General features: G+C 40.6%; 1 protein-coding gene across 1 annotated transcript in view; it reads left to right on the top strand.

Annotated features, from left to right (window-relative positions):
- Positions 1 to 26908, top strand: part of NDUFS4 (NADH:ubiquinone oxidoreductase subunit S4) — a 63250-nt gene that overhangs the window by 32819 nt on the left and 3523 nt on the right. The window contains exons 3-4 of the mRNA XM_070411752.1: positions 15041 to 15213; positions 17588 to 17661. Coding sequence (XP_070267853.1) covers positions 15041 to 15213; positions 17588 to 17661 — 247 coding nt within the window. The remainder of the gene's footprint in view (positions 1 to 15040; positions 15214 to 17587; positions 17662 to 26908) is intronic.

Genomic DNA, 26908 nt, shown 5'->3' with positions numbered 1-26908 from the left:
TCTATTGGATATCTTATGGGATGTAGTTTTAAAATTAATACAGGTGATGCATGTGGACTAGGTCTTAAGCATGTGGACTAAACTTAATTGGGGGTTAGTTTTAGTGTTTATTTTCAAACCGGAGGATAACTTTAGATGTTACCTAGTTACATTATTGAATCTATTTTTCATTTAAAATATTTTCAACCTTTTATTCAAGAGAAATCTTATGTGGGACTCCAACAAGTAATCAACTAGATGAAAGCTGAATTTGCTGGAGGGTGAGGGCTGGGAGCCCGAGGGACGATGCAAGCTTTCCTTAGGACAGTGGCTCGCGGTGTGGTCTGGGTGGGAGCCCAGAGCCCTTGTAGGAGGTCGACAAAGTCAGACTATTTTCCTAATCAGACAAAGGCTTTTTAAAGTCAGTTTCACTTAACATTCTTGATGAAGCAGTAAAAATGATTAATATTTAAAAATCTCCACCCCGCATACTCATCTTTGTATTTCCTGTGTGGCAAAACAGGAAGTATTGTGCATAAGACACGTCTGCTGCATGTCCCCAGGTATCACTGGGTCTAAGGATAGCTACTTGTGTTGCTGCGCTGCTGTTGCACATTGAAGCTGGCCACTTTCTTCTTGGAGCACCTCTAATTGCAAAAACAATAACAGGTGACACAGTGTGGTTTTCCAGTCTTCAGCACACGGCAGACATTTTCTAGAAAATAAACCTGCTGCTTCAAGGAAGCATTACCCATGATAAACTTCAAGCTTCCAAGTAAAAATGAGAATTTTTGAACTTGATTCTGCCACTGATCTGATTGAGCCTGACAACTTCCCAATAAAGACTGCTGTGATGGTACTGGTGGTTATGTTCAGGAATGTGATTTAGGAGACTAGGTAGTGAAATGTGCTAACATTAGGAAGATGGGCATACCTCCTGTGAACCTGTGTTTTCCAGATGAGCAATGTATGATGTTATAAAATCATGCCTGGGTAAAACTTTACAGTGCAAGATAAAACAATGCTTTTAATGTGAGTATGACAATATTAAGGCTATTAAAATATTGCTCCCTTTTCTAATTACATGTCTCTTTTAGGATGAATTTTCTTCATATAGTTCAACCAAGATAGCTTAGTACAACAGTTTGAACAAAAGAACAGATGTTAGAATTAACCTGTCTTGTGTTAAGCTATTCATTAGAGATTTTCAAAAATGCCTATCAGTTGTCCCTCTTCTCACTAAATTCTTTAGCTTTTGAAAATACACATAATAATATTACCCTATATAATAAAAGGCTAATATGCAAATCGACCAAATGGCGGAATGACCGATAGCTATGACGCACACTGACCACCAGGGGCGGATGCTCAGTGCAGGAGTTGCCCCCTGGTGGTCAGTGCGCTCCCACAGGGGAAGCACTGCTCAACCAGAAGCCGGGCTCATGCCTGGCGAGCGCAGCGGCGGTGGTGGAAGCCTCTCACCTCTGCTGCAGCACTAAGGAGCAGCAAGCCGAGCGGTAAAGAGCAGCGAGCAGGTGGGTGGTAAGGAGCAAGGGGTCTTGGACTGCAAGAGGGATGTTTGACTGCGAGAGGGCACAGGCTGGGCTGAGGGATCCCCTCCCCCCAAGTGCTCGAATTTCGTGCACTGGGCCTCTAGTTTTTATAATAATGTTCTATTAATATATAATTGGTTTATTATCATTTTAAACTAAGTGTATATTTAAGTTTTTCTCCATTTAAATTTCTTATGGCAAATATCTGCAGATATATTTATATAAACGAAACCTTTTTGGGTCCAATAATTTTTATTTTTATTTCATATATTTTTCAATTAAATGTATTGGGGTGACATTGGTTAATAAGATTATATAGGTTTCATGTGTACAATTCTATGTTCATCATCTGTATATTGCATTGTGTGCCTACCACCCAGTAATTTTTAAGAGGGTAAAGGAGTTCTGAGACCAAAGTGTTCGAGAATCGTTCTCCCAAGTCTTCTTTTTCGGTTTAAACATCCCCAGGGCTGTGAGTCACATCACATGGATCCTAGTTCATTCATCATCGTGATTATCTTGCAGTTGAACTGAATCCCTTTTACACTGCTGTTGCCGGGATTTCTTGTGATGCTACAGACGTGTGGCAGGGCCTGCGGGGGATTATGACCTCCATCCCTGCCCATCCAGCAGTCCGAGGAAGGCGGCTTAAAGCTCAAGAGAAACTTTTTCCCTTTACCCCCACCCCCACCCCGGTTTCCTTTCAGCACATTTGATGAGAGCATGTTGTCTTTTTATATTCACGTGGACTATACAAAATAGAGACGTTAACTGTTCATTGTTCTTTAAAGATTTTGAGCTTCTTCCGTAGGTGGAGCTCATGGGGAGCTAAAACCCAGACCTTTTTTATTTGTACTGTGACCAAGTCATGTTTCATTTCTTCCATCTTATATATATGCTGTTATTCTCAGATAGTTCAGAGGCCATGCTACCAAATAAAAAGTTTACTTTTTTTTATTACTACATTTAACAGGCAAAATTTAATATATAGAACATAAGAAATTAAGGGAATTTTTATAGTATTTCATAGATGTCAGTACCCTTATAAGTACAAAGAAAAAGATGTTTTATTTTGAGTATCAATTGTGTATTGATAACAGGTACCTTATCTTTTCTGGCATAAAATGTAAAGGGGAGAAGTCTGCCTAGTATTTTCCAGGGTAAAGAATCTATTCTTTCATTTTATTTTTGCATTTCTTTTTTCAAATTTATTTGAGAGAGAAAAAGAAACAGAAACATCAAGAGAGAGAGGAAGAGGGAGAAACAGAAACATCGATTTGTCATTCCACTTATTAATGCATTCACTGGTTGTGCCTTGACCTGGGATCAAACCCGAAACCTTGGCGTATCCGGACCATGCTCTGACCACTTGGCGACCTGGCCAGGCATTGTCATTTTCGAACTATATACAATGTTGGCAAATAGAGAAGAAATCTTCAGAGAATAAAATCGTAGTATTTCCTAATTTCCTAGATTGCTATTAATGAATCTTATCGCTCAGCACATGGTACATTTCTAATCAGTTTTAAGAATGTCTTCTCTGTTGTGTATAAACTAATATCCTTTTCTTTACTGTCAGAATTAATAAAAATTTAAATATCAAAAGAGTAGATAGAGGACAGCATCTTAAAATAATCTTGTTAATTGATGTAGAAGCACAGTGTTTAAAAACCTTTTTGTGTTTGCACCATTATTTCCAAATCCATGATACTTCCTGCACATACTAAGGAAAGCTCACCGCTGACCGTTTGCTTGGCCCTTGGTTTTTGTTGCAGGATTGCTGTGCTGTGGAGGTTGGGGGAAGAATGCCTTTGCCTTTGGGCTTTATTAAGAGAGAAACTTTTTCCCTTTACCCCCACCCCCACCCCGGTTTCCTTTCAGCACATTTGATGAGAGCATGTTGTCTTTTTATATTCACGTGGACTATACAAAATAGAGACGTTAACTGTTCATTGTTCTTTAAAGATTTTGAGTAAGCATTCCCCATAAAACAACTACAGCATGAATGAGACCTACATGAGTATGTTTTTGAAATGCTTTGTCATCATTTTTATTTCCTATTTTTAAAATACTAATTTCTGTTTGTCACAATCACCTTATATTAAGTATCTACTACCATAGTTAAAATTTAAATACAAAAGATAGAAAAATCCCCTCAAAATGTAAGAATTATTTTAATGTAGTAGTAAAAATAAGGTGAAATAAGCCTTAATAGTTTGGACATTAGTATGTTACTTTTGTAAAATTAGTTGGCTGCCATCTATCCTTATTTATTTATTTATTTATTCAATAAACATGTATTGAGCACCTATCTGTGCCAGGCATTATGCTTCAGTGTTTATGTTGACACTTTCAATCGTTTATTTTCAGTTAGATGCCTAGTCATTTTGTTTAAAAACTATTAAGCAGCGGTTTTGAACTAATGGTGGTTATACATACATCCTCAACATAAGAGTATCAGAAAGGAAACTGTCGCAGTCTGTAAATCTCAGATAGGTGGAGTGGGAAAGGCTGGCTCTCATTCCTAAGTTGTTTTGAGAAATGATAGTAAGCACTTTAATATAAAGCCTATCAGGATTTAAAACGATCTGTGTGTTAAAATTAGGTGTGCTTGTGAAATAAAGAGTCAGGGTTTCGAATGCTGCCGATTCGTTGTTTTACTGCTTGGCAGTTTCCTCCCAGCAGCAGCACAGCATTTAAAGCTTGGTCACTTGTTGATACTTGCAGTAAGTACTTGCTGTTCGATCAGGCAGTGGTGTTAGCGCACACACATAGCCGACTGGGCGAGAATATTGCTGTTTTAGAATGTCTGCAAGCAGCAACAAGTTATTTAATATAATTTTTTTGTCACTTTTGTTGGTTTTACAATTTTTCATTGTTTGAACTTGCTCTAAGAAATTTGTAGAAATGAGTGATATTTTTGCAAGCCTTCTAAAATAAAACAATTATATTTGCTACACCAGTATTAGTTTTATGTTGTTTTTACTTCCTAACATACTAAAAGTTTACAGATGAAAACTTTTTATAAGTCTGCAAACCCGAATTGAAGATTGAACATTAAGAGGTGACCTGCACAAAAAGATAAAGCTAAGTGAAAGGCTTGCATTTGCTCTGATGCTTGCTTTTTGAAGGGGTCAGTTTTCTTTGGAGAGATTACTTTCTTTTGGTGGATGGCGGCGCTATCTCTGCTAGATTATTGGAAGGCTAGTGTCTGTGATTGGGTTATACAGCCTCCTAGCATCTCAAGTGTCTGTTTTGTCTGGACTTTCCTCACGCAGCATTCTTGTGCAAAAATTTCAAGGCTTTAGTCTGGAGCACTGGGTCAAAGGATATGTCTCTTTGAAGGGTAGACAGGAGTTTTTTATGTTTTATTCACTAAGTAGTATTTCATTTTACATCAAAGAATAGCAGCCTTTGAGAGCCTTTCAGGGTGGCAGTTGAGCATGTGGGCTTTTTTTTTTCCCAAGACTTTTACTAAATATGGAATGTTTCTTCGTGTTTCTCAGTCTACAGATGCTTATTTATATTCTTGTATTTAGATGAGACTATTAAAATAAAAAAAAAGCATTGATTATAGAAGTTAGTTTGAGGTAGAGTTTTATTTTTAAAAAAACTTACAATGTACTTGTCTCTTTTGGTTTTTACACTACCTACAAGCTACTGAGAAAAAAAAATTGTTAGATAGCCTTTAAGATTGTAGCAATACTATTGCTTAAACTTCTAAGGAAGAAGTAATGACTAATGATTTTGGAAGTGTAAATTTTATAGTGAAATGGCCTTTTATTGGCTTTTTTTTCAAGTCTAAAAGGGGGAGATACTTCTTTTGAAACATAACAAAACGCAAGTAATGAAAAATGTTAAGACTTAGTATAGCTAGAAGTAAATGTTCTTTATGTGCCTTTGAGATAAGTTAATAACTACTATGAACCAATAAAATAATTATACAATATATGATTGCTTATGTTTAGAAGATTAAATTGTATTTAATATTCCTATCACATGACATATATACCTGAGCATATGAACCAATATTAATATAGCTTATTTTTATATTTATGGGTAAACATGCTCTTAAAATGACTGAAAATGTATCTAACTAGAATTGGTTGATCATTTAAAATAGAAATATTTGTATTCATTAATAACATATCATTAGTATTGAAATAACTTCAGATAACTTGCATTTGACATTGAGTAAAACAAGTCAGATCATTTATTATATACAATTGTTTAAAATAAAATGTATTGATAAGTACAGAACTTTGTGTTCCAAAATACAATCCCATTAAAAGAAGTTATTTTCACATGTTATCTCCCTGTAAAAAAACTTGTACTTATTAAATAGTTATAGAGGAAATGAATGGTAATGTGAGGTTTCATATGCAGACAGGGACCATTGAGACTTAAAGTAGAGAATGATCTTTCTATATTAAAGTTGTTTAAGGAACAAAGATCTTTTCTCCGAAGGGCTCAGCCATCTCCATTCTCTGCGATTCTTCAGCAATTAAAGCCAATTTCTTTTCCTCTTTGTTCCACGCAGACAACTGAACAGGACTGGAGAATCAGACTGACGACTGTTTTATCTTTCAGACGCTTTAAGTTCTGTGTACCAATTAGCCAAGTACAGTAAAGGTTTGGACTTAACAGCCACAGCATCTCTCATGCCTAGAAGTGTCTGGGCTGGTGCGGTGTCGCAGCCCATTGTGTCTCTGTAAGGACAGTCACTGGGTCACCCCTTCCCCGCTCTCCTACCTGCTGTGGGTGGTATTGTGTAGAGCACTCGGCACTCCTCACAGTATCCTTTCAAGGGTTGGAAATGTTCGTGTGTTATTATCGAGGAGCTTTGGCTCTCAAAGTAGAATTGATAATATTTAATCATTTGAATGTTATGTTTTTTGTCCTTTTAGTGTTTCTACAATTTGTATGCGAAGATACATTATTTTTCTTTAATTAGTTCCAAGTACAAAGCTGTATATTCTCTCCTTGGAAATTGTTTGTGTAATTTTATTCATTTAACTGGATATAATTATAAATGAGTCATCAGAGTTTATATCCGAGTATGTGATACCTGATGTTTTCTTTTAGACTGTATTTCAATGTAGGTTGGTGGGTTTTTTAATTTTTTAAATTTTTTGTTTGGTTGGTTGGCTTTCTTTTGTAGGTTGGTTTGTATGTTGTTGTTTCTTTCTTTGGTAATAGAAAGAGAGTATTTTGCTTTTAATTGGCCGGCTTGTCAGATAACTTCAAAACTCAAGAATTCATCCAAATCCCACCTTGAACGTGTGAAAGCCTCATGTCCATCACCTGACAGCGACGTGGTCATGAAGGCAGGGGAGAGGGAGTGAAGGGACAGGAGGCCGTTGCCCGGGACAAGTGCTCTTCTCTTCCTGTCGCGCGTGTCTGGGAAGAGGGGCCGAGCGCAGGGAGGAGAATGCCCAGCTCGGAAGTAGAGGCTGGAGACGCCCATCCCGCCTCTGTGCCAGGCGCTCGTCTGCTGTGGCTCAGTCTGTGCTCTGACTCCCCCTTCACAACGCCGCTCACAAGCTTGCAGATACCGTCCGTGTCCTGCCAAGGGGACGTGTAGAAAAAGGGGTGCTACTGTACGCGGTGTGCTATGGCTCCCCAAACTGCCTCTCGGTCAGGCACACTGTTCAGAAATAGGAGTAGGCTTTTTGTTCAGTTCTGTTTCATGGTTAATACTTTATTTCTTGCCGTTTTGAGTATATTACATATCAGTTATTGAAGGTTTTTTATTTTAATGCCTCTAATGAAATAGGCATTAAAAATGGTCGTGTCTTTCTCTGAGCAGCGTGTAGACACGGGTATACCAAAATGTTGGGCTGAAAGCGCTCATTTAAATTTAAGGCCTGAGGATCGGATCAGTATACTGACTTGCATGTATTACGATGACTACTGAGTTTATATCATTATAACTAACATCTAACAATTTAAAAGATTTTTAAACCTTGTGGTAGGCTGTTTCTGTTTTCCCGCGACCCGCACGGGAAAACGACAGGTTCTTGAGCGGAGGAGCTGGGGATTAAGAAATTAAAGAAAGACCAAGACGCAGAAATAGATTTTAAGCTGGGGCCAGGTGGGCGCCATCCTCTCTGATGGAGAGGTGGCAAAAAGCGGGTGAGCCACAGAGCAGGTTTATTTTAAAGGCCTAGATTTACATACCTAGTTCCGCCCCTGCCTGATTAACATGTCCAGCCTTATTGGGGAAGCATGTTCCCAGGGCGTGGCTGCCTATGCTCTGAGTTCAGCTGACAATAATAAGAAAATGCCTCGGTGCCTCCCAGGCCGCCCTCTACAAAACCTAGTTGAGTAGTTTGAGATTTAACATCTGAAAAAGTAAAATAAGGTTCCTGGTTTAGTTAGGATTTTAATGTATTAAATATTCAAACATGGCTGGTTGCTTGGAGTTTGTCTCTGTGTCGTGGGACTCCCTTCCTCTGCCTGGAGTGGCAGAGGCCAGTGGAGGAGAGAGGCAGTGCAGAGTGCAGGCTGGCTGAGAGGAGGAGGCTGTGGCCAAGGAGAACGGGGAGCAGCGTGAGGTCAGAGAGGTACGCAGGGGATTTGGGTGAAATAATTCTTATAGTTTTCTACAAGGGATTACATTTTAACAACTACTTTTTTTCTAAAAGAAATATATTGTTGAAAGTATTACAGATGCCCCCTTCCTCCCCCATTGGCCCCTCCACCCTGCACATCTCCCCCTCCCCCAGGCAGAAGGATCCCATGTTTTGTCCTTGCATTTTAGATTTTACGGATGCTACGGGATAGCAGGTCAGTGGTTTTCCTGTGAAACTTCTGACTTTGAAGTTGCTTTTTGATAAAGGCATATTGGGAGCTGGAATCTTGAATTCATCTACTTACTCTAATCCCCCAGTCTCCATGGCCCCGCACCGCTCACCACCACCACCACCACCCACACGGGAAAGTCAGTGGAGATGGCTGAGCTGCTGTCCGCAAGGTGGTGCTGACACAGGCACACGCATGTTTAAGCTTCTGGCCTGTTTCAGTGGGTGTCCTGGCTGGGGTGATGGTTATGCCTTTACCTTGACTGGACTCTGTTTGCTCTCCCTGCCTCTCCTTTCTCCCCTGTTCTCTCTGTTGCTTGGAGTTTGTCTCTCTGTCTTTGGGACTCCCTTCTCCCTTTGCTGACAGTGTAGCTGACTGTCATCATCTTTCCTTTGCTGGCTGTTTGTGTTGTTCCCCATCCCTTCAGTCCTCCCTTCCGGCGACTGGCTCCTCCTTTTCCTCTCCCCCGCTGCCTGTCGGCCTGGTTTGGGCTCTCTGGCCGATTTTTGGACTGTTATCATTTTTTTCTTCTTGGTACTCCTCTATGTCTCTTCCACTCCCCTGGTTGTTCTTCCTCCCCTTCTCGCCTTTCTTCTATACTTTCATAGCATTTTCCTCTTCCTTCTTTCTTTCCTTCTTTCTTCCTCTCCTCTCAAAATGATGAGAGAGCTACATCAGACCTAGGGAGGAGAGACAGAGCTGGCCCTACCCTCCAATTGCTTTTTTCTCTTAGGTCTTATCTCCCCGCCCCTCCTCTGGGGAATATACAGGACTTTGGAAGACATTTACTAACTGGAAAGAGAAATGCTATGATTTAAACATTATATTATAATTATCTTTAATTGAATCTGAATTAATTGAAAAGAATACTGTACTGACTCACATTTGCTGTTCAGATGCTGAGTTCTAGGGGATCTTGGAGCTAAATATTGGCCCTGATTGCAATGGTCTTACATTAGGTGTGTTCATTTGTGTATATTTGCGCATGTACAGTCGGCATTTAGCAGTTTCTGTTGTGTAACGCCTTTCCTAACAGCAGTTTACTGAGTCATTGAAGATATTACTCTGCGTAGATGCTGGTAGTCATGTGAATGTATTGCTGAATGACTGTCATTCCAATGAGAATTGTTTTAGTCACTTATAACCTCTTTTTAAAAAATATATTTTTATTGTTTTCAGAGAGGAAAGGAGAGGGAGAGAGAGGTAGAAACATCGATGATGAGAGAGAATCATTGATCGGCTGCCTCCTTGCACACCCCCTACTGGGGATCGAGCCTGCAACCCGGGCTTGTGTCCTGACCGGGAATCGAACTGTGACCTCCTGGTTCATAGGTCGAAGCTCAACCATTGACCCTTTTCAGTACTGCACAGGCAAGTGGTGGAGCTTGGGTTCCTCCAGGTTTGTCTGAATCAGACATAATTCCTTGCTCCTAGCCAGTATTGTATTTCATAGTATGATTATGTAACGACCCCCCTCCCCTCCTCCAGGTGCACAGATAAGAAATCTCTTGAATTCAGGGGTAGTCTTTATTCCCTCCGCAGCCCTGGCCTGGATAACTTGGCATAGCAGGATCTTTCCATTTGAATTGAAGTGAATAAAGGTAAATGATACCTATCCCGTCACTGTTATGCGTGTCATAGGCTTTTCAGGATATGGTTGTAACTTAGTCAAACACATTTATTTAACATATATTGTGCTCAGTGCTTTGACATACACAAGAAATGGAATGGTCAGCCCTTACTTAGAAAGAAAAACTATGTTGTTCTCTCCTTTAAACTTGAAGCAGCTTCCTGACTCTAATTGCGTAACCCTTTGTTGTATTTTAATGTCTTACTCATTTTTCAAGGAAGATTTTCTGCATCTGACACCCACTTTTTGCTCACTCTTTCCTTTGTAAAAAGTTCAGTAGTGATTTTTAAGAGACTAGAGGTCATGTCTGTACTGTTGAGCATTGTGTCCAGCGTCTAATGCATACAGGTTCTGAAATATATGTTGAATTAAAGAGACACATTCTTTTTATTGTGCAGTATAAGCACTTTACATACATTACTTAGTCCTTGTTCTACTTCACTTAATTGACTTTATAGATGCTGAATTAGGAGATGTCTTCATCTGCCAACGTTGCGAGTTGGGATTCTGACCAGTTTTGACTCGGCCCTTTGGTTTAGCCTTTGCTGCACCGTCCCCTGCAGAAGGGCCACCTGGGTACTGACAGGAGTTTGGGATGGAGACACAGCTCTTAATTTCTTAATTTCCTACTCGTTGTATGATTAGCAGTGTCATTTGTGTGATCGTTTTCTATCTTAACAACATTCCATTTAAAACTTTACTTTGGGTTCCATGGTAGCTTACAGTATGCAAGACATAATGGGGTCACATTGCGACTCTTGTTTCCTTCCTGGTGGGACTCCCACAGTGTGTTGCTCTGGCAGACAAAGCTGCTTCTCCTGGCACCTCTGTTTTCAGTCTGATTGTATCTGAATCACTGTGGCCACTCATTCTCTGCAATGTTTAAAGTTCCGCTGTGGTGAGTAAATTCACACAGCATGCTGTCAGCTTTTTGTATTTTTCAAACTGTAAAATTTATTTTATAAAATGCCCTTTATTGTTTATGAGACCCTTTAATGAGTTTCTTGGGTTAGGTATCTGTAGGGTACTTAAAGATTTTGTTACAGATCTAAGATGGTTTCTCTTTTAACTTCTTTCATGGTTGAAGTAGAATATAAACACAATCACCAAATTTAGATCAGTTCAGCTCTAAAATAAATTTAAACACGTAATTGGTAGCCAGTAGCCTCCAACAGAGCACGTTTCTGTAAGCAATATTTGTAGTGTCCCAGTATGTGCTCTATTAAAACGTTTTCAGCATTGATCTATAATAACAAGCAATTTAGTCACACTTATTACCAAAAAAGCCTGGTAAAAATTTTGGTTCTTTTGAGTATACTGAGAGACCTATCAAAAATTTACCCATTGGCAAAACCCTTTTCATCTATTTCTCTTTATGACAAGTGTAAACTATTAAGGTTAAGTGGGTGGGGCAACCGGAAGTAATTACGAAAGCCAGTGGCATTTTTGTGGTTTAATAAAGGCAGAAGCTAATTATTCAGTTTTTATTTAAGTGAAATGGTGCCAAAAAGGAGGTTCCTGCGGAGCAGCTGCACTCCCTCAGTGTTACCCTAATTTACCAAAGACTCGACTGTCACAAACAAACCTTTACACTTGATATGTAGCCACAGAGTACGGAGGCTTTTGTTTGGGGTGCATGCAGGAGAACTCCTTTATACAGATCAGCCGCCAGATGATGGACAATGATGAAAATTTGATTCTTTGAAGTCATAATAGTCATTGAAATGTGTGAAATTCTGGTATTGAAAAGAGAGAGGCCAGCAAGACTCTCAATCCTGGGTGGTTGCAGGAGGCTTGCTGGGAGGTTTGTCGGCATTTTGACACCAACTTCCCATTGCTTGTTCCCTGCTTCCTTTGTTTAAAAAAAAAAAGAATTCACACAAGATAAATGGGAACAGTTGATAACCGAATCATACAGTTTTTATGTGGAAAACTAATATTTTGTAACGAAAGTTGGTATTTGAAAGAATAAAGTTCATTTACATATGCTGGCATATACTTTCTTAGTGATTTTTAACATTTCTCTTTCACTGAAGCACACTTGTGGCGGGAAGGTCAGGCTTTGCTCACAGAGTTAGAAATTGTGGCAGATGCCCTGAGAGAGTAGGACTTTGGAACTGGGAGATGCATCTTTTCAGTAGCAAATTCTGTTTGAATGCCTTTTAATCTCTGAATCATGATTTTTCACTATTTAAAAAATGGCACATTTACATGAGATTGTGTTTCTGAAACTTTATTCTATTTAGATAGTAACATTCTTTAATAATAGGAATATAGGTTTCATATTTGACCCAACCGCTTAAAAATTTTAAGTTTTAAAATTTAGTGTGTGTATATTATCTATAAAGTAACTTGATTTATTAGAATTTACAGATAATTATTAACTGGTGAGTTTTGAGGTTCCTAAAGAGCCAACTTGAAGGCTTCTCATACCCTATCTGACGAAAGGTTTTGTAATCCTAGAAAACGTATGGATTATTTATGGTTTTCTGTTTTACCAATAAAATGAGAACTCTGTGAAAGGCAATATTGACATCTTCAGAGCACTTCCTTCTTTTCTAAGTAGCCTTTAAAAAATGACAGATGATCTAGTGCAACACAGAAGTAGAAATCTACACAAGAGAAAAGAGTATCATTAGTTCAGCAGAGTTTAAGGCATTTACAGATTGTATTTATTTATTTGTTTGTTTGTTTGTTTATTGCAAAGGTTGAGTCACAGGTAGGCCATTGAGAACTTGAGGTAAAGCAACGCATTGATGACACAAGTAACGAGTTCAACACAGTGCCTCCCGGTTCTTTTCAAGGATTGCATTGTTTTAATAGAATCTTGGAGTGGGAGTTTTCCCATTGAAATGTCCTTAAAGGACAGGTTCTTCTGTCACTGGCTGAGCTGTGTGGATGAAATGGCAACAATAGAGTGTCGTAATGCATTTTACAAGTGTGAGAAATCAGTTTGTCTAGACTGAGAGCGTGCCTGCGGGGACTAGGAGTTTAGGGCTTCAGGGCCTCTCTGTGTCAGCTCAGTGCACAGCCCTACATGCAGGCCTGTGTGTCCGACACTGCACTTCAGAATTCAGAAACCCATTTGTTTCTGCTTTAAATTGGGGGAAGATAGCGATAAATAATTGCCATAATTTTTGGAAGCTGGTAGTCAGGAGTTCAAAATATAAAGAGCTTAGCAACATTTGGTAGTTTCTTACTTTAAAGGGGTTTTCCATCCTAAAAAATTTTGCACTTTAGTAGCTAGTACAAATCAAGAAATACTGTTTCCATTTTTAAAAGCTTTATTGTTTTTTTAATTACTGTGTAAGTTCCTATATAAACTCACTGAAGTTTATGAAGAAAAAGCCTGTTTCTGTGATCCCACCTTCCTGAGGTGTCTAGTGCACAGAGTAAGTGTATCGTGTTTCCTTTCCTGGAGATCTTCTTTAGAGAACAGCCAATGGATCGTTCCAGTTCGTACGAATTCAGCTCATACTCGAGAGGTTGCTGTGTAATTTGGTAAAGAATCCTCACTCCATAATTTTGTAACTTTGTTTCTTTATACCCAGTTTAAGCTTAAACTGTAACTTTGGAAACAGAACATCTATCTATACTAATAAAAGGGTAATATGCTAATTAGACCAGATAGACCCTTCCGGATGTCCATCGTGACAAAGCCGGGGGCGTGGCCAGCCTGCAAACTGCCCACAGCCCCTCGCCCAGGCCAGCCCCACCCCCCCAGTGGCGACCCCCACCTGATGGGGGTGTGGATGGTCTACAAAGCGCCCGAGGCTCCTTGCCCAGGCCAGCCCTACCCCCAGTTGGAACCCCCACCCCAATCTGGGGCCCCCTTCAGGGCAGGCCAGCCAGTCCCCACCTGTGCACCAGGCCTCTATCCTATATAATAAAAGGGTATTATGCAAATTGGCCCTAACAACAGAACGACTGCTGGACCAGTCACTATGAGACGCACTGACCACCTCTTGGTCCCTTTCCCCAGCCGGCAGGCTCCGATCGCCTGATGGCTACCAGTGGTGGAGGTGGGGCTGGCAAGCAGGTGGGAACAGCTGACCTCTCAGTCCCTTTCCCTGGCCATCAGGCACTGATCACCCGATGGCAAACAGGGAACCAGGGGTGGGTGCGGCGGGGGGCAGGGCCTGATTGCAGGCCAGGCCTAGGGACCGTACCCGTGCATGAATTTCATGCGCCAGGCCTCTAATATTAATATAAAGGTACAAAATGTTGAATAATAAGTGAATATGACAGATTACAAAACTATACGGAATTCAAAAGTGGAAATAAGTATTGAAGACTCTCCAGAAGCTGAGTCCTTTGCGAGCTCTTGAGTTGAGGAATATGTTTTAGAAAGCCATTAAATGTAATTATACTGGGAATTCCTTTTCTTTGAAGTGAACTTGACAATTAAAATGATCAGTTAAACCCTGGTCAGTGTGGCTCAGTTAGTTGAGCGTCATCCCATGCACCAAAAGTTGCTGGTTTGATGCCAGGTTAGGGCACATGCCAGGGTTGAGGCTCCATCCCTGGTGATGGGTGTGTACAAGGCAGGGTGTGATGTTTCTCTCTCAAATTGATGTTTCTTTCTCTTTTTCCCTCTCCCTTCCTCTCTAAAAATCAATAAAAATGTGTTTTAAAAACACAGTGAAAACATACTCATATCTTTAAAAGTATGTACCAATTGCACTCATTTTGTTTTAATTTTATCCTCTATAAAAATACTTTTTAAAAAATGTAAGCAAGTATTACAAGTGCATATTTGTGTACATATTTATGTGGATCATTTTTATAGTTCCTCCAAACACAAGTTGTGACAACGTAACCACACTTAATTACTGGAGCGGGTAGAAAGGTACTGTGTTAAGCAGAGGATTGGTTCAGAGCTAAAATAACTTTAAAGAATTGTGTTTTTAATCTGTGGGTAGAAAGACTAGTTGAATCAGAGATACACTTACTGTTTCCCAATACATATTGCAGCACTAAGTATTTATACTAGTCCTTTGGCCCATAGCATTGATTAGAGCGGTCCTACAAGTCAGCACTAGCTATCAGAAACGTGTTTGCGTGTTTTCTGTAGGACATCACTACCTTAACTGGCGTCCCCGAGGAGCACATCAAAACCCGGAAAGTCAGGATCTTCGTTCCTGCGCGCAACAACATGCAGTCTGGGGTGAACAACACCAAGAAGTGGAAGATGGAGTTCGACACCAGGGAGCGCTGGGAGAACCCTTTGATGGGCTGGGCGTCCACGTGAGTGCTTTGGTTTCACTTGAATAGCTTTTCAGCTCTTTTTCTATGTAGATTTTCCTTTTAAACATACTGATTTTAACACTCCTTCATGTACAGTGCTTTTTGTGTAGTTTTGTGTAGATATCACTGTGTTCTATGATGTAGACATATCTATCTATATAAAAGCCTCAGTAACCATTATGACCAGTACGACCGGTCGACCGGTCTCATGATGTGCACTGACCACCAGGGGGCACACGCTCAACACAGGAGCTGCCCCCTGGTGATCAGTGCACTCCCACAGGAGGAGTGCTGCTCAGCCAGAAGCTGGGTTCACGGCCGGCGAGCGCAGCTGCAGCAGCAGGAACCTCTCCCAACTCGACTCTGGCGGCAGGCGCAGCAGGCCGGGATGACTGCGAGCGGTGCGGCACCTGGCCCAGCTTGGGCTCCTCCCTGGCAGCCTGCGGGGATCAGGCCTAAACTGGCAGGCGGACATCCCCCAAGGGGTCCCAGATTACGAGAAGGCGCAGGCCAGGCTGAGGAACTCCTGCCCCTCCTCTCCCCCTCTCCTCTGTGCATGAATCCATGCACTGGGCCTCTAGTTTATATATAATATACCTGTTTAATATTCATATATTAAACCATAGACCATTGATGGTGAACCTATGACACATGTGACAGAGGTGACACGCAAACTCATTTTTTTGGTTGATTTTTTCTTTGTTAAATGGCATTTAAATATATAAAATAAATATCAAAAATATAAATCTTTGTTTTACTATGGTTGCAAATATCAAAAAATTTCTCTATGTGACAGGGCACCAGAGTTAAGTTAGGGTTTTTCAAAATGCTGACACGCCGAGCTCAAAAGGTTCGCCACCACTGCCCTAGCCAGTTGTTTTCAGAGTACTCTTTATTAGATAAAAAATGGCTGACATTGTGAGCGTTGTTAGCACACTCCCCAAGCTGTTTGCATTTGTTTAAGATGCACTGGGTATGTAGTGTTAATAATTAGTAACACTTCACTTACTTTGAAATTAAAACTTCTTAATAAGGTATGTTTTTGTTTGTAAGGGGAGGAGACTAGATAAGATTAGGTACTGGCTATTTTGAAGGAAACTTATAAGTTTCTGAGATTTGTGACTAATAAATGCACGGTGCACTGGAAAAAAGTGGTCATAAATTCTGTGGCCCCAATGAAATCAGTGACCTAAATCTCTATTATGGAATGTGGCCCAAATGTTAACCAGCAGGACTGCCTCGAGTTGGATAAAAGCTGCTGCTACTAGAGAAGCAGCCAGATAAGCGAGAAGACTCCGCTCTGCCTGGGCCTCCTAGAATGTCATGTGTGTCCAGGCGCGAGCTGAAGATCCTTATCACCTTCACTTGTCTCACTTAGAAAAGTGTGACATTCAACTTTTCTTTCCTGTCGATGTAACTGGGAGAATGTTTGTTAAAAACATCTCATGTGTGGAAATTTAAATAGAATTACATTTTGCTTGGCAAAGTGAAGTATAGGCACGATTTCAGGGATTTTGTATCTTTAGATTTTGTATTTCATGGAAGTGTTGTAAGTCACATGTTTGTAGAGACTAAAGAAATTTATAAGGAACAACTTTTTCCATACCCAATGGTTGAAATGCTATGATTATCTTTTTTAAGTCACATGAGATTTTAATGTGTTCATCTCTATACAAAATTCATCCATTGCACTGTTTACTGATAGCATTTGGTTAGTTTTTAGTTGGGGCTATTATGCATAAAATAAAATGGAGATTCTTGTACATGTCTTTTGGTGAACCTCTGATTTATTAATATGTCAGTTTGGGGTATAAATGTCATTTTGGAAAATGAGAAAAGGGGGTAACGAGATCTTAGATTTCAAAAGTCAAAATGAGTGATTTATAGGTAGTTGAGGAAGAGTGGAACAAACGTGGAGGGCAAATTCCTGCCAGGTGACCAGCAACAGTGGGACGCGCATGCTCAGCTCCCAGGCCTGCCTGTGCCTTCCCGCCCCCATCCTCCGTTGATTTAGTCTCGTGCAGACGCCAAGCCTCCTCCGTGGAGCAGGCCTCCATCTGCATCTCTTATGCAGAGAAGGAAGGGGGTCAAAGCCTCTGTCTGCGTCTGTGTTGCCCAGGGATCGTGTTTAAAATCACGATCCCAGAAGGCACAGTCCCCTTCAGAATATACAGTCTCATTGAGAGGAACAGTTAGCAATCTGATACTCAACCAGTTAAGAATTTTAAAGAGTTTATTCCAAATAAGATATTTCATCAGTACTGTACTTATTATTATAGCAATTTTTTATATTCTAAACATTTTACTTTAAGTATTGATTGTTTTTTCAGCCAAAATTTAATGTTAAATCCTGGAAAAAAATTGCTTCTTTTAGGGCTGATCCCTTGTCCAACATGGTTCTAACCTTCAGCACCAAAGAAGATGCAATGGCCTTCGCAGAAAAAAATGGTATGTTGGGTCTGTTTTTGTTTGACTTTAACAAGTAAAAGGAAGATAGGAGTTTATGTTCTTAACATTAATCAAAACCAGTCAGGAATATAGAATTTGAGTAGAAAGAAATTTTTCAATGTTATCTAATCCACTGGATTTAAGAATTTTACAGCAGGAGGACACCCCCTTCCAAAAAAAAGAAAAAAATGTAACACGGAATGCCCACAAAACATGGGAAAGCCAAACTGCTCTCATCTGAAGTAGAGGCAGGGAATGCACTGTGTCTGACTCCTGCCCTGCTGATGAGTCCCTGCAAACTCTCTGACGTCTGGTGTTCCATTCTAACTGAACCTTTCAGTGTGACACCTCTCTATGATTTCCTTTCTTACTTTGAGCCAGAATCCCACGTCTCTTACTCCACGTAATAGCTCTTCAGTTATTTCAAAATAGTTATCACTGTCATATTCCCTCTCGATCATCTCTGGTTGCATCATTTTATAACATTAGTCTAAGACAGTAATGTCCACGGCCTCTCACTCGCTCATCCACCCACCCACCCAGCACAACTCCCAGTCCTCTACGCTCTGTTTGTGGTCAGTGCTGTCTATCTTTTATACTGTATTTTCACTGCACCTTTTCTATGTGTAGATACACAATACCCTTGAGTTACAGCTACCAACAGTATCCAGTATAATAACGTGCTGTACAGGAGCAATCGGCTGCACATGCCGCCGAGGTGTGCAGTGGGCCGCACCATCCAGGTCTGTGTAGATGCCTCTGGGATGTTCACACAGTGAGGAAATCACTTCACAATGACACATCTCTCAGAAAGAATCCCTCCCCAGCGTTAAGCGGCTCATGGTGTATGTTGATCTTGCTGTCAAGAAAATACAAAATATCTTTTTGTTTTCCTCATTTTCTTTTGTTAAGCTATGTAACACAGTAGTGAAAAGAGGCTTTGGAGTTAGGCCAGTATGAATTCTAATCCTAATTGTGCCACTTCGAAGCTACACGATTTTGAATTAATTTCATGTTGAAATAGCAGTCTTATTTCATGGTGTACCTAGTCCAGTACACAATAAACACTGGGTAATGCTCTCTGCTGTTGGTCTCTTTAGGATTGAAATGCACTACTATATACTTGTACCTAATGCATTCTGTTGTTCTAGTTGGTCAGGTTGAATTTAATCTAATTTAGTTATCTATGTGAATGAAATAATACCTATTTAAGCAGTCTACTATAAGGGAGTATATATATGTATATATACTATAAGGGAGTGTGTGTGCGTGTGTGTGTGTATGAAAGGCTAATATGCTAAGTGTCTGACCATCTGGGCAATGACGTCAAGTAGCAACGCCCAGCTTCCTCCCCCTAGCAACTAGTCTCCTTGCAGTTTCGTCAGCCCAGGGACACAACTTGCTTTATAGCCAGGTGGAAACACTTTGCACTGTAACCAAATGTCTGTGAAGCGTTTTCCGTGCCTCATCTCATTTGGTCCTCACAGAAGTCCTGGAGTAGGTAGAGAGGAGACTCGGTGAAATCCTATTTTCTTTTCATTAGCCAGAAAACGGAGACTTAGAAAGCTTAGAAACTTGACCCAACTGAAAAGAAGTAAGAAATGGTGGACCTTGAAAATGACTTCAGGTTTTCTCACTGTGCAGAATATAGTCAAACACGGCTACTGTTAAATATTTCACCCTTTGTTCTCCCTGCGTGATCTATAATAATAATCTGCTTTGTATTGATATTTACTGCTGTGTTGCTGACAGTGACCTGAAAGAGAAGTTGGGGTGCTTCACTGGGCTGGAAAAGTTTACCTAAATCACAAAGCAGGTCTGATTAAGCAAGTTTGTTCTATATCTGTAAAAGGCTAAGTTGACTCGTGCATGTGCAATACATATAAAGCTCTCGCTGGCACCAATCACGTGTGTTTCCAAATGTCATTGTCTATTGTGACTTTGGTTGACACTTTTATTATAGAGAAAGGGCGAATAACGATATTAAAATATTTCTTCTAATTAATTTTCTCTCAATGTGCACGAATTTGTGCACCAGGCCACTAGTATAAGTATAAAAGATTATCAGTGTTATCTAACATATTTGACGTGTAAATGAGAAAGAACTACGCAAGTTATTTATATTTGCTTTTCACCCCAAGTTAGTATTATTTACTTATGACCAGGAGTCTGAAGCCACACTGCCTGGGTGTGAATCCATATTGGGTTTCTTACTATTTGTAGACCTTGTATTTCCATTTTCTCCTGTGCACAGTGGGAATTGTGAGGATTGAATGTGTTAAGTAAAAGTAAAGTGCTTAGAACATAGTTAAGTAGCTATATAATAGTACATACATTTATCCTATTAGTAGTAGACTTATAAAAACTTTTAAAAAATCACATAAGTATAATTCATGATTAACAAATTTTTTTGGAAATTTTGACAATTTTTAATGGCATAATTGTTCTCAAAGTGGTCCTAGTCTTTAAAATATCATTTTGATTTAAAATGAACATTGCTCTCTTTATTAAGCTGTTGTTGAGGAGAAAAAAATTTTTTATCTACCTATCTAGGTTCCAATAATAAAATTAACATAAGAAAGATTGACAGGAGGAAAAAGATTTAAACATTATGTACAGGGGTCCATAAGAATGTGAGACCCAAGGACAGGTCATGCAGTTGAGGTTTCTGTGCCGCCCTGAGCTGAGGAGTGGGAGAGGGCCTGGGCTTCAGGGGGGAGGAGGGTAGTTCACAGGACACTAAGAGCAGGTGTCTGCCCTGCCCTGCAGGTAGGTGATTCAGATGAAAGTCGCTTCCGGTAATCGCTGTCTTTCCGGGCTCAGCCACCTACCTGCAGGTGGCTAAGGGGGCGGGGAGTGTCTCTGTCTCTGCTGGGCAGGATGGCCTTCAGCTCAGAATGAGCCCAGGCCCAGGTGGCACATCGGGGGCCATGTTCATGTCCCTTCACTGACTAGAGCTCATCCAAAGCGGTTCTGCTGATGCTCATCCTACTTGTAGCAAGTCATCCCTTGAGGTCTGTAGTGTGAGTTTAATGACAGGGCACCTCGTAACTGTTACGTCTCCTACGGTCTCTCTGAGGGGCGCAGGGCACATGTGATTGCAGGTGTGAACTAGCCACTGCTGCTTTTGGATCAGGTGCTCTTCCAGTCTGATGTGTGTCTCCCCAGGAAAGAAAGTTGGGGAGCATTATTACAGCCAATGACAGAATAACTTGAAAACGCATAATGGATAGTACCTTATAAAACTCCAGGCTCACGGTGGATCAGGAATTGAACAAGGCAGCAGGATTTATATCTGTCTTAGTCACTGCTTTTCACAAAACCTACATAATGGATACTTGTTATCTGGTGAAATTACTGACTTTCTAAAATGTATTTCTCTACTCAAGAATTTGAAGCCACTCTTATCTCTTGGGAAAGTCCTCGATGGTTATTTCACCATTGAATTCACTATAGTACTTGTGTTCTGCTGCATTTAACATTTAGCAACATATATCTTAAGTAGGTAAGTTCTGTTTCTCTAGCTATTATGGCAGTAACTCTAAACAAACATCGTGAATGGTACAGCATCATGGGTGAAGAATCTTTTTCAAATTGCCTAGCAACCTCTCCATTCTGATTTGCTCTCTTGTTTAAGTGGCTAATGGGGGGACATGTAAATGGGTCTCTGCTCTCCTCACACCTCACATCATTTTGTTAATTAACTAACACGATCACAGACCCTTAAGTGGGTGAGCAAATGTTATCTGAGTGCAGACATATTTGTTCATCTGTGCATTGTCTATGACTGCGTTTCCGCTATAATAGTAGAATTAAATAATTGTAATAGAGACCATATGGTCCCCAAAGTCTACAAATACTTTCTATTTGGTTATTTACAGAAAATATTTACTGACCCCTGGTCTGAACTGTTATGTACACGCCTCAGTACTAAGAACTTTTCTTCTCTGACATTTATATAAATCCAAAAATGCTCTTTTTTCAAACATCTTGAAGGGTCTATGCTTACTAGACCAACTCGGCTGATTATTCAGAGTTCTTCACAACATAAGCGGTAACTTGTCCCCAAAGCACTAACGAGCTTTATCTTACTTTGCCCCAGATCTGCTTTCCTCCACCTGTAGCCTCACGTTTCCCTCCTCACCCTGTCCCTGCCCGTGACCGCCAGCTCAGTCTTCAAATACATTGTGTGATCGCCTTCCTGACCCTTTTCTTATCCCCTTCCCCACCCTCACTGGGTGCGCGCTCTCCTGAGTCTAGCCTCCTCAATAACCTGTTCCTTTCTTACAGCTGTTAGTGTGGTTTTATACTTTACATATTGGCATTATATTCCGTAAGGCATGGTGAGCCCCTGTGGTAGGCCGGCAGCGGTGGCTCGGCTCTGGGGTCAGTCGTTAAGGGTGGCATAGTGCTAGTACTCAGCTGGAATATTTTATCCTGCCGACTGGATTATAAGCACTGCCAGGGAAACACCCTGTCTGGCCCATCTTTGTCTTTTAATGTGCTCAATAAATATTAGTGATGTCATAAATTATTCTCCGGATCATGTTTTAAGATTTTGTACAAGGTACTTTAATTTGGCTACTTGTTATATCTTTTAGAAGAACTGTTAATTCCCTCTAGTTAGAAATCTGAGAAAAGAAAATTGTAGGAGAATCATTAGCAATTTCTTATAGGTTAGTGTGTTTGTAAAATACAACCACAGAGTTTTTCTGTTAAAATTAATTTGTAATTTTAATAATTTGAGTGTATTAAGGGTTCTCACCCTGAAGTATATTTCAGTGTACTTACTAGTGAGCTGATCATTTTATAACTTTAGAGTTGTTTCCAACCTGTTATTTGTTCCAAACTCTTGTAAGTATACTAAAACCTGGGAGTTAATACAGCAAGACCAAAATCAGTCACCTCGCCTAGCATAGGGCCACGTTTCTATATTTCTAGCACAATGTTTTTTCTGTGATACTGTGGGGCTGGTAGATCTTCAGAGTTAATTGTGTAGATCTCTACTGTCCAAAATGGTAGCCACATGTGACTGGGTAGCACTTGGAATATGACTAGTTTTAATTGAGATGTAAAATTCATACTGGGTTGCAAAGATTTAGTATTAAAAAGCATATAAGATATCGAATAATTTTTATATTGATTACATAATAAATGATAATATTTTGGATATATATTGGGTTAGGAAAGTATATTAAAGTTAATTTTACCTGTTTCTTTTTAGTCATTTTTTAATATGGCTACTAGAAAAGTTTAAATTATATGTGTGGACAGCACTGATCTAGAGTACTTAGCAATATACAAGGATATACATTACTAGTATATGTACATTCTAAATATTTCATTAATATATAATCTTTGGTGAATATAATAGGAAAATCTATTCAACCTAGAAAAATCTACATTTTATACTAAAGAAGTAGATGTATTCTTCAGGCACCAGTATGAATCAAAGTGGAAACTCATATAATAATGAAATAAAAGACTTAAAGTGGCTATTTAGTTAACGTTAATAATGGATTTCAGAAGTCAGATGTGTGAGTTCATAAGAATAATGCAGTGTAAGTCATTCAAAAAATATATGGACAGAATATCTGCAAACAATCATTTAAGCCTATTTTCAAAGAAGACTGTGAATGTCATCTAATTTATAAAAATGGATGAACATAATTTTTTAAATATATATTTTTATTGATTTCAGAGAGGATGGGCGAGGGAGAGAGAGAGAGAAACATCAATGATGAGAGAGAATCATTGATAGGCTGCCTCCCGCACACCCCCTACTGGGGAGCAAGCCCACAACCTGGGCATGTTCCCTGACTGGGAATGGAACTGTGACCTCCTGGGTCATAGGTCAACGCTCAACCACTGGGCCACACTGGCCGGGCAACATAATCTTTATAGAAAAAAAAAATCCTTGAGATATGACATAGTAATCCTGAGACATAATATACCATAAATATGCCAAACATACAGGGTGGATATTCCAAAAATATATCAAGAATACCAAGAAAAGAAATTAAGTGTGGAGTAGATCCTAAATACCTATATATTATTAAAGCTCTATAAACTCTCCCCAGTCAGAATGGCTATTATCAAAAAGTCAACAAATAACATGTGTTGGTAGGACTGCAAATTGGTGCATCCAGTATGGAGAGCCCTCAAAAAACTACGTCTGCTCTACCTCTGAGCATTTATCCAAAGAAAAGAAAAGCACTGATTCAAAAAGATGTGCGCACCCTGCACTAACTGCAGCGCTTTTATAACAGCCAAGGTATGGAAGTAGCCCAGGTGCCCATCGATAGATGAATGGATAATGAAGATGGAATATTATGCAGCAATAAAAGAAAATGAAATCTTACCATTTGAGACAACATGGATGGACCTAGAGGATATTACGCTAAGTGAAATAAGTCAGACCGAGAAAGACAATTATCTGTTTCACTTGTGTGTGGAATCTTGGGGAAACAAAGCAAAACAAATGAACAGAAACAGACTCATAGAGACCAAAAGGACGGCTGCCAGAGTGGAGGGGATGAGGAAAGGGTGGGAGAGGTGAAGGGAATGTAGTCGATAATATTGTGATAAGTTTGCATGGTGACAGGCTTACGAGACTTAGTGGGGTGATCACATTGTAAGGTATAAAAATTTTAAATCATAATGTTGTACATTCGAAACTAATACAACTAATGTAATGTTGTATACTAACTATACTTAAATAAAAATTACAACTAAAAATAAAACTCCATCGACAAGTGATATTTATTCCCCTTATTGACATATACTGGCCTACAAGATACGTGATCCAAACTGAAGGAGTAAAGATGCAGCCACGTTAATGTTTTTTAAAATCACTGAAGCTGTGACTATATTGTGACTGATAGCTATAGTGTTGTCTGATGCCAGGAGAGCAGCGCCGGGGCTCTGGTGTGAAACCGTCCTGGGCAGGAAGGGCACGGCCAGCTCCCTGCACTCGGCACAGAGCACACAGCGTCCAAGCCGCTCGTGCTAGCATGTCCCCCACAGGTTAGCCTCGGACGGCTGGCGTCTCCTCTGACCGGAAGCTCTTCCTTCCCGTGCAGCTCATCCAGCCAGGTGTCCAGTTACCTAGGCCAGTGGACAGCAAACCGCGGCTCGAGAGCCACATGCAGCTCTTTGGCCCCTTGAGTGTGGCTCTTCCACAAAATACCGGCTTCTGTGAATGGGCCACGAAGTCTCAATCACACTGTACGTGCACGTCCGCACGTGGTATTTTGTAGAAGAGCCACACTCAAGGGGCCAAAGAGCCGCATGTGGCTCACGAGCCGAGGTTTGCCAACCACGGAGTCCTAGGCACTTCCCGCACCGCCTGCTTAGCTCGGCAGGAGACACCTGTGCGCTTTCTCCAGCGCCCTCGGGGAGTCCCAGATACTCGAAATGTTTCATTTTATTTTACATTGAGGATGAGATTTGGGGGAGACAGAAGATTGTCAGTAGATTGAATCCTTAGGATAGGAATAGGGCCATGGGTCTCCAAAAAACAGTGTTAGGCTGCTCACTTCAAAGTGACAATAAAACCGACATATAAACATAGAAGGTATTGTGACTGTTAAGAACCTGAACTCTTTTTTTAAATTGATTTGTGAGAGAGAGAAACATTGATTTGCTGTCCCACTTATTTATGCATTCATTGGTTGATTCTTGTATGTGCCCGGACCAGGGATTGAACCTGCAATCTTGGTGTATGGGGACGACACTCTAACCACCTGAGCTCCCTGGCCAGGGCAGAACCTGAACTCTCACACAAGTCATCAGGGACTTAAAGTTAGCACGTAAGGTTATCCTGATAATTCGCAAAACCTTTGCAATCCAGGCAGAGTAGACAAAAAGAATAGCCCTTCACATTGTAGTTGAAGGCAGGAGACAGTAAAGTAGTAAACAAGCCCATCAAAATCGAGCCAATTTTGCTAAAATTTTTACATAATTCATAGCTTTTCACACTTTTAACTTCCTATAATCTAAGACAAAAAGTTTCCTTTTTGCAACTTTCTATATCCATTCAGGTCTTGTCCTGAGTGTTCCTCATTCTGGAGCAGTCAGTCACCTCACGGCCTTAAGGTTTCTCCCTTGTAAACAAAACACATTCCATGACCTCACATGCAGAGTTATACCCCGTTGCCACTGCATTTATAGATTAGTTAGGAAGTGCAGCCTTATGAAACCCACAGGGCCATGCTGTAGAACTGTTCTCAGTGAGTACAGATTCTTCATTTACTGGAGCTCAAGTAGACAGAAAAGATGAACAAACCCGATGTTCTGTTTTCTTCTCACCCAACAGAGAATGAATCTTTAAAACCATTAATCTATTGGAAGGAATCATCAAATGATCAGACTGTAAAACCAATTCCCAAGAGTAGGAGAGAGCAAAATTCAAGTTAGAAAAACAGAGATCAGTAAAGTTCTCCTGTGCTCACCTCCTGGAGCCGGGGAAGACGGGCCTGGGCTTAAACGGGGCCCCGCACTGGTGAGGGCTGCCTGGCGCTGGCCGGAGACTACGAGGCATCTCCACAGAACCGCCAGCTCTGTTAACAAAGAATGTTCCCCGAGATAAAACCACGACTAACGCAGAGAGAAATGAGCATGTGCTGAAGAATTTATTTACTCATGGAAAGGGGAGCCAGACAGATGCTAGTCTAGCCGGTTCAAAGGAGAAGTCAGCACTCAGATTTATACAGACTTAAAGAATGTTTAGATGAATCGCAAATGAAAACGCAGCTGCTTTTAAGGGCGTGGGGAGGGGAGAGTTGCCTGACAGCACAGAATCTGTAGGTCTATCAGTTAGAGTTATTCCTGTTACTCATAGTGGCTGTATCCTGCACGTCACCATGAACTCCATTAGCGCAGACCGAAACACTGCTCCTGCGAAAATACAGGCTTACGTGCCTGGGAGCCTCGGATCACAATATTTTGTCAAACAGTCAATACATTGTTTTCACGTGTTTCTGTGTAAGAGCGTATTGTTGACTCAGACATTGAACTCGTGGCCAACAGCCTGTCACTCGCCCAGTGAAGCATCTCCAACGCGGGCTCCTCTCAGCCGCCCGCACTCGGGCTGAGAAAGCACTCGGGGGGCAGTTGAAACGGCGACATCGCCGGCAGGCGGCACAGAAATGAGAGGCCATGCGAGGACACTTGTCGCAGTGTGAGGGTGACCCAGGCAGAGCATGACCTTGCTTGACCTCATCTGGGAGTGTGTGCGGGGTGACAG

This window comes from Myotis yumanensis, unplaced genomic scaffold, assembly GCF_028538775.1.
Source record: "Myotis yumanensis isolate MYYU_CA2020_CCGP unplaced genomic scaffold, mMyoYum1.0.hap1 SCAF_4, whole genome shotgun sequence".
In the NCBI taxonomy this organism is placed as follows: Eukaryota; Metazoa; Chordata; class Mammalia; order Chiroptera; family Vespertilionidae; genus Myotis; species Myotis yumanensis.
The sequence above is the reverse complement of the archived record's forward strand: the minus strand, read 5'-3'. Positions and strand labels throughout refer to the sequence as shown.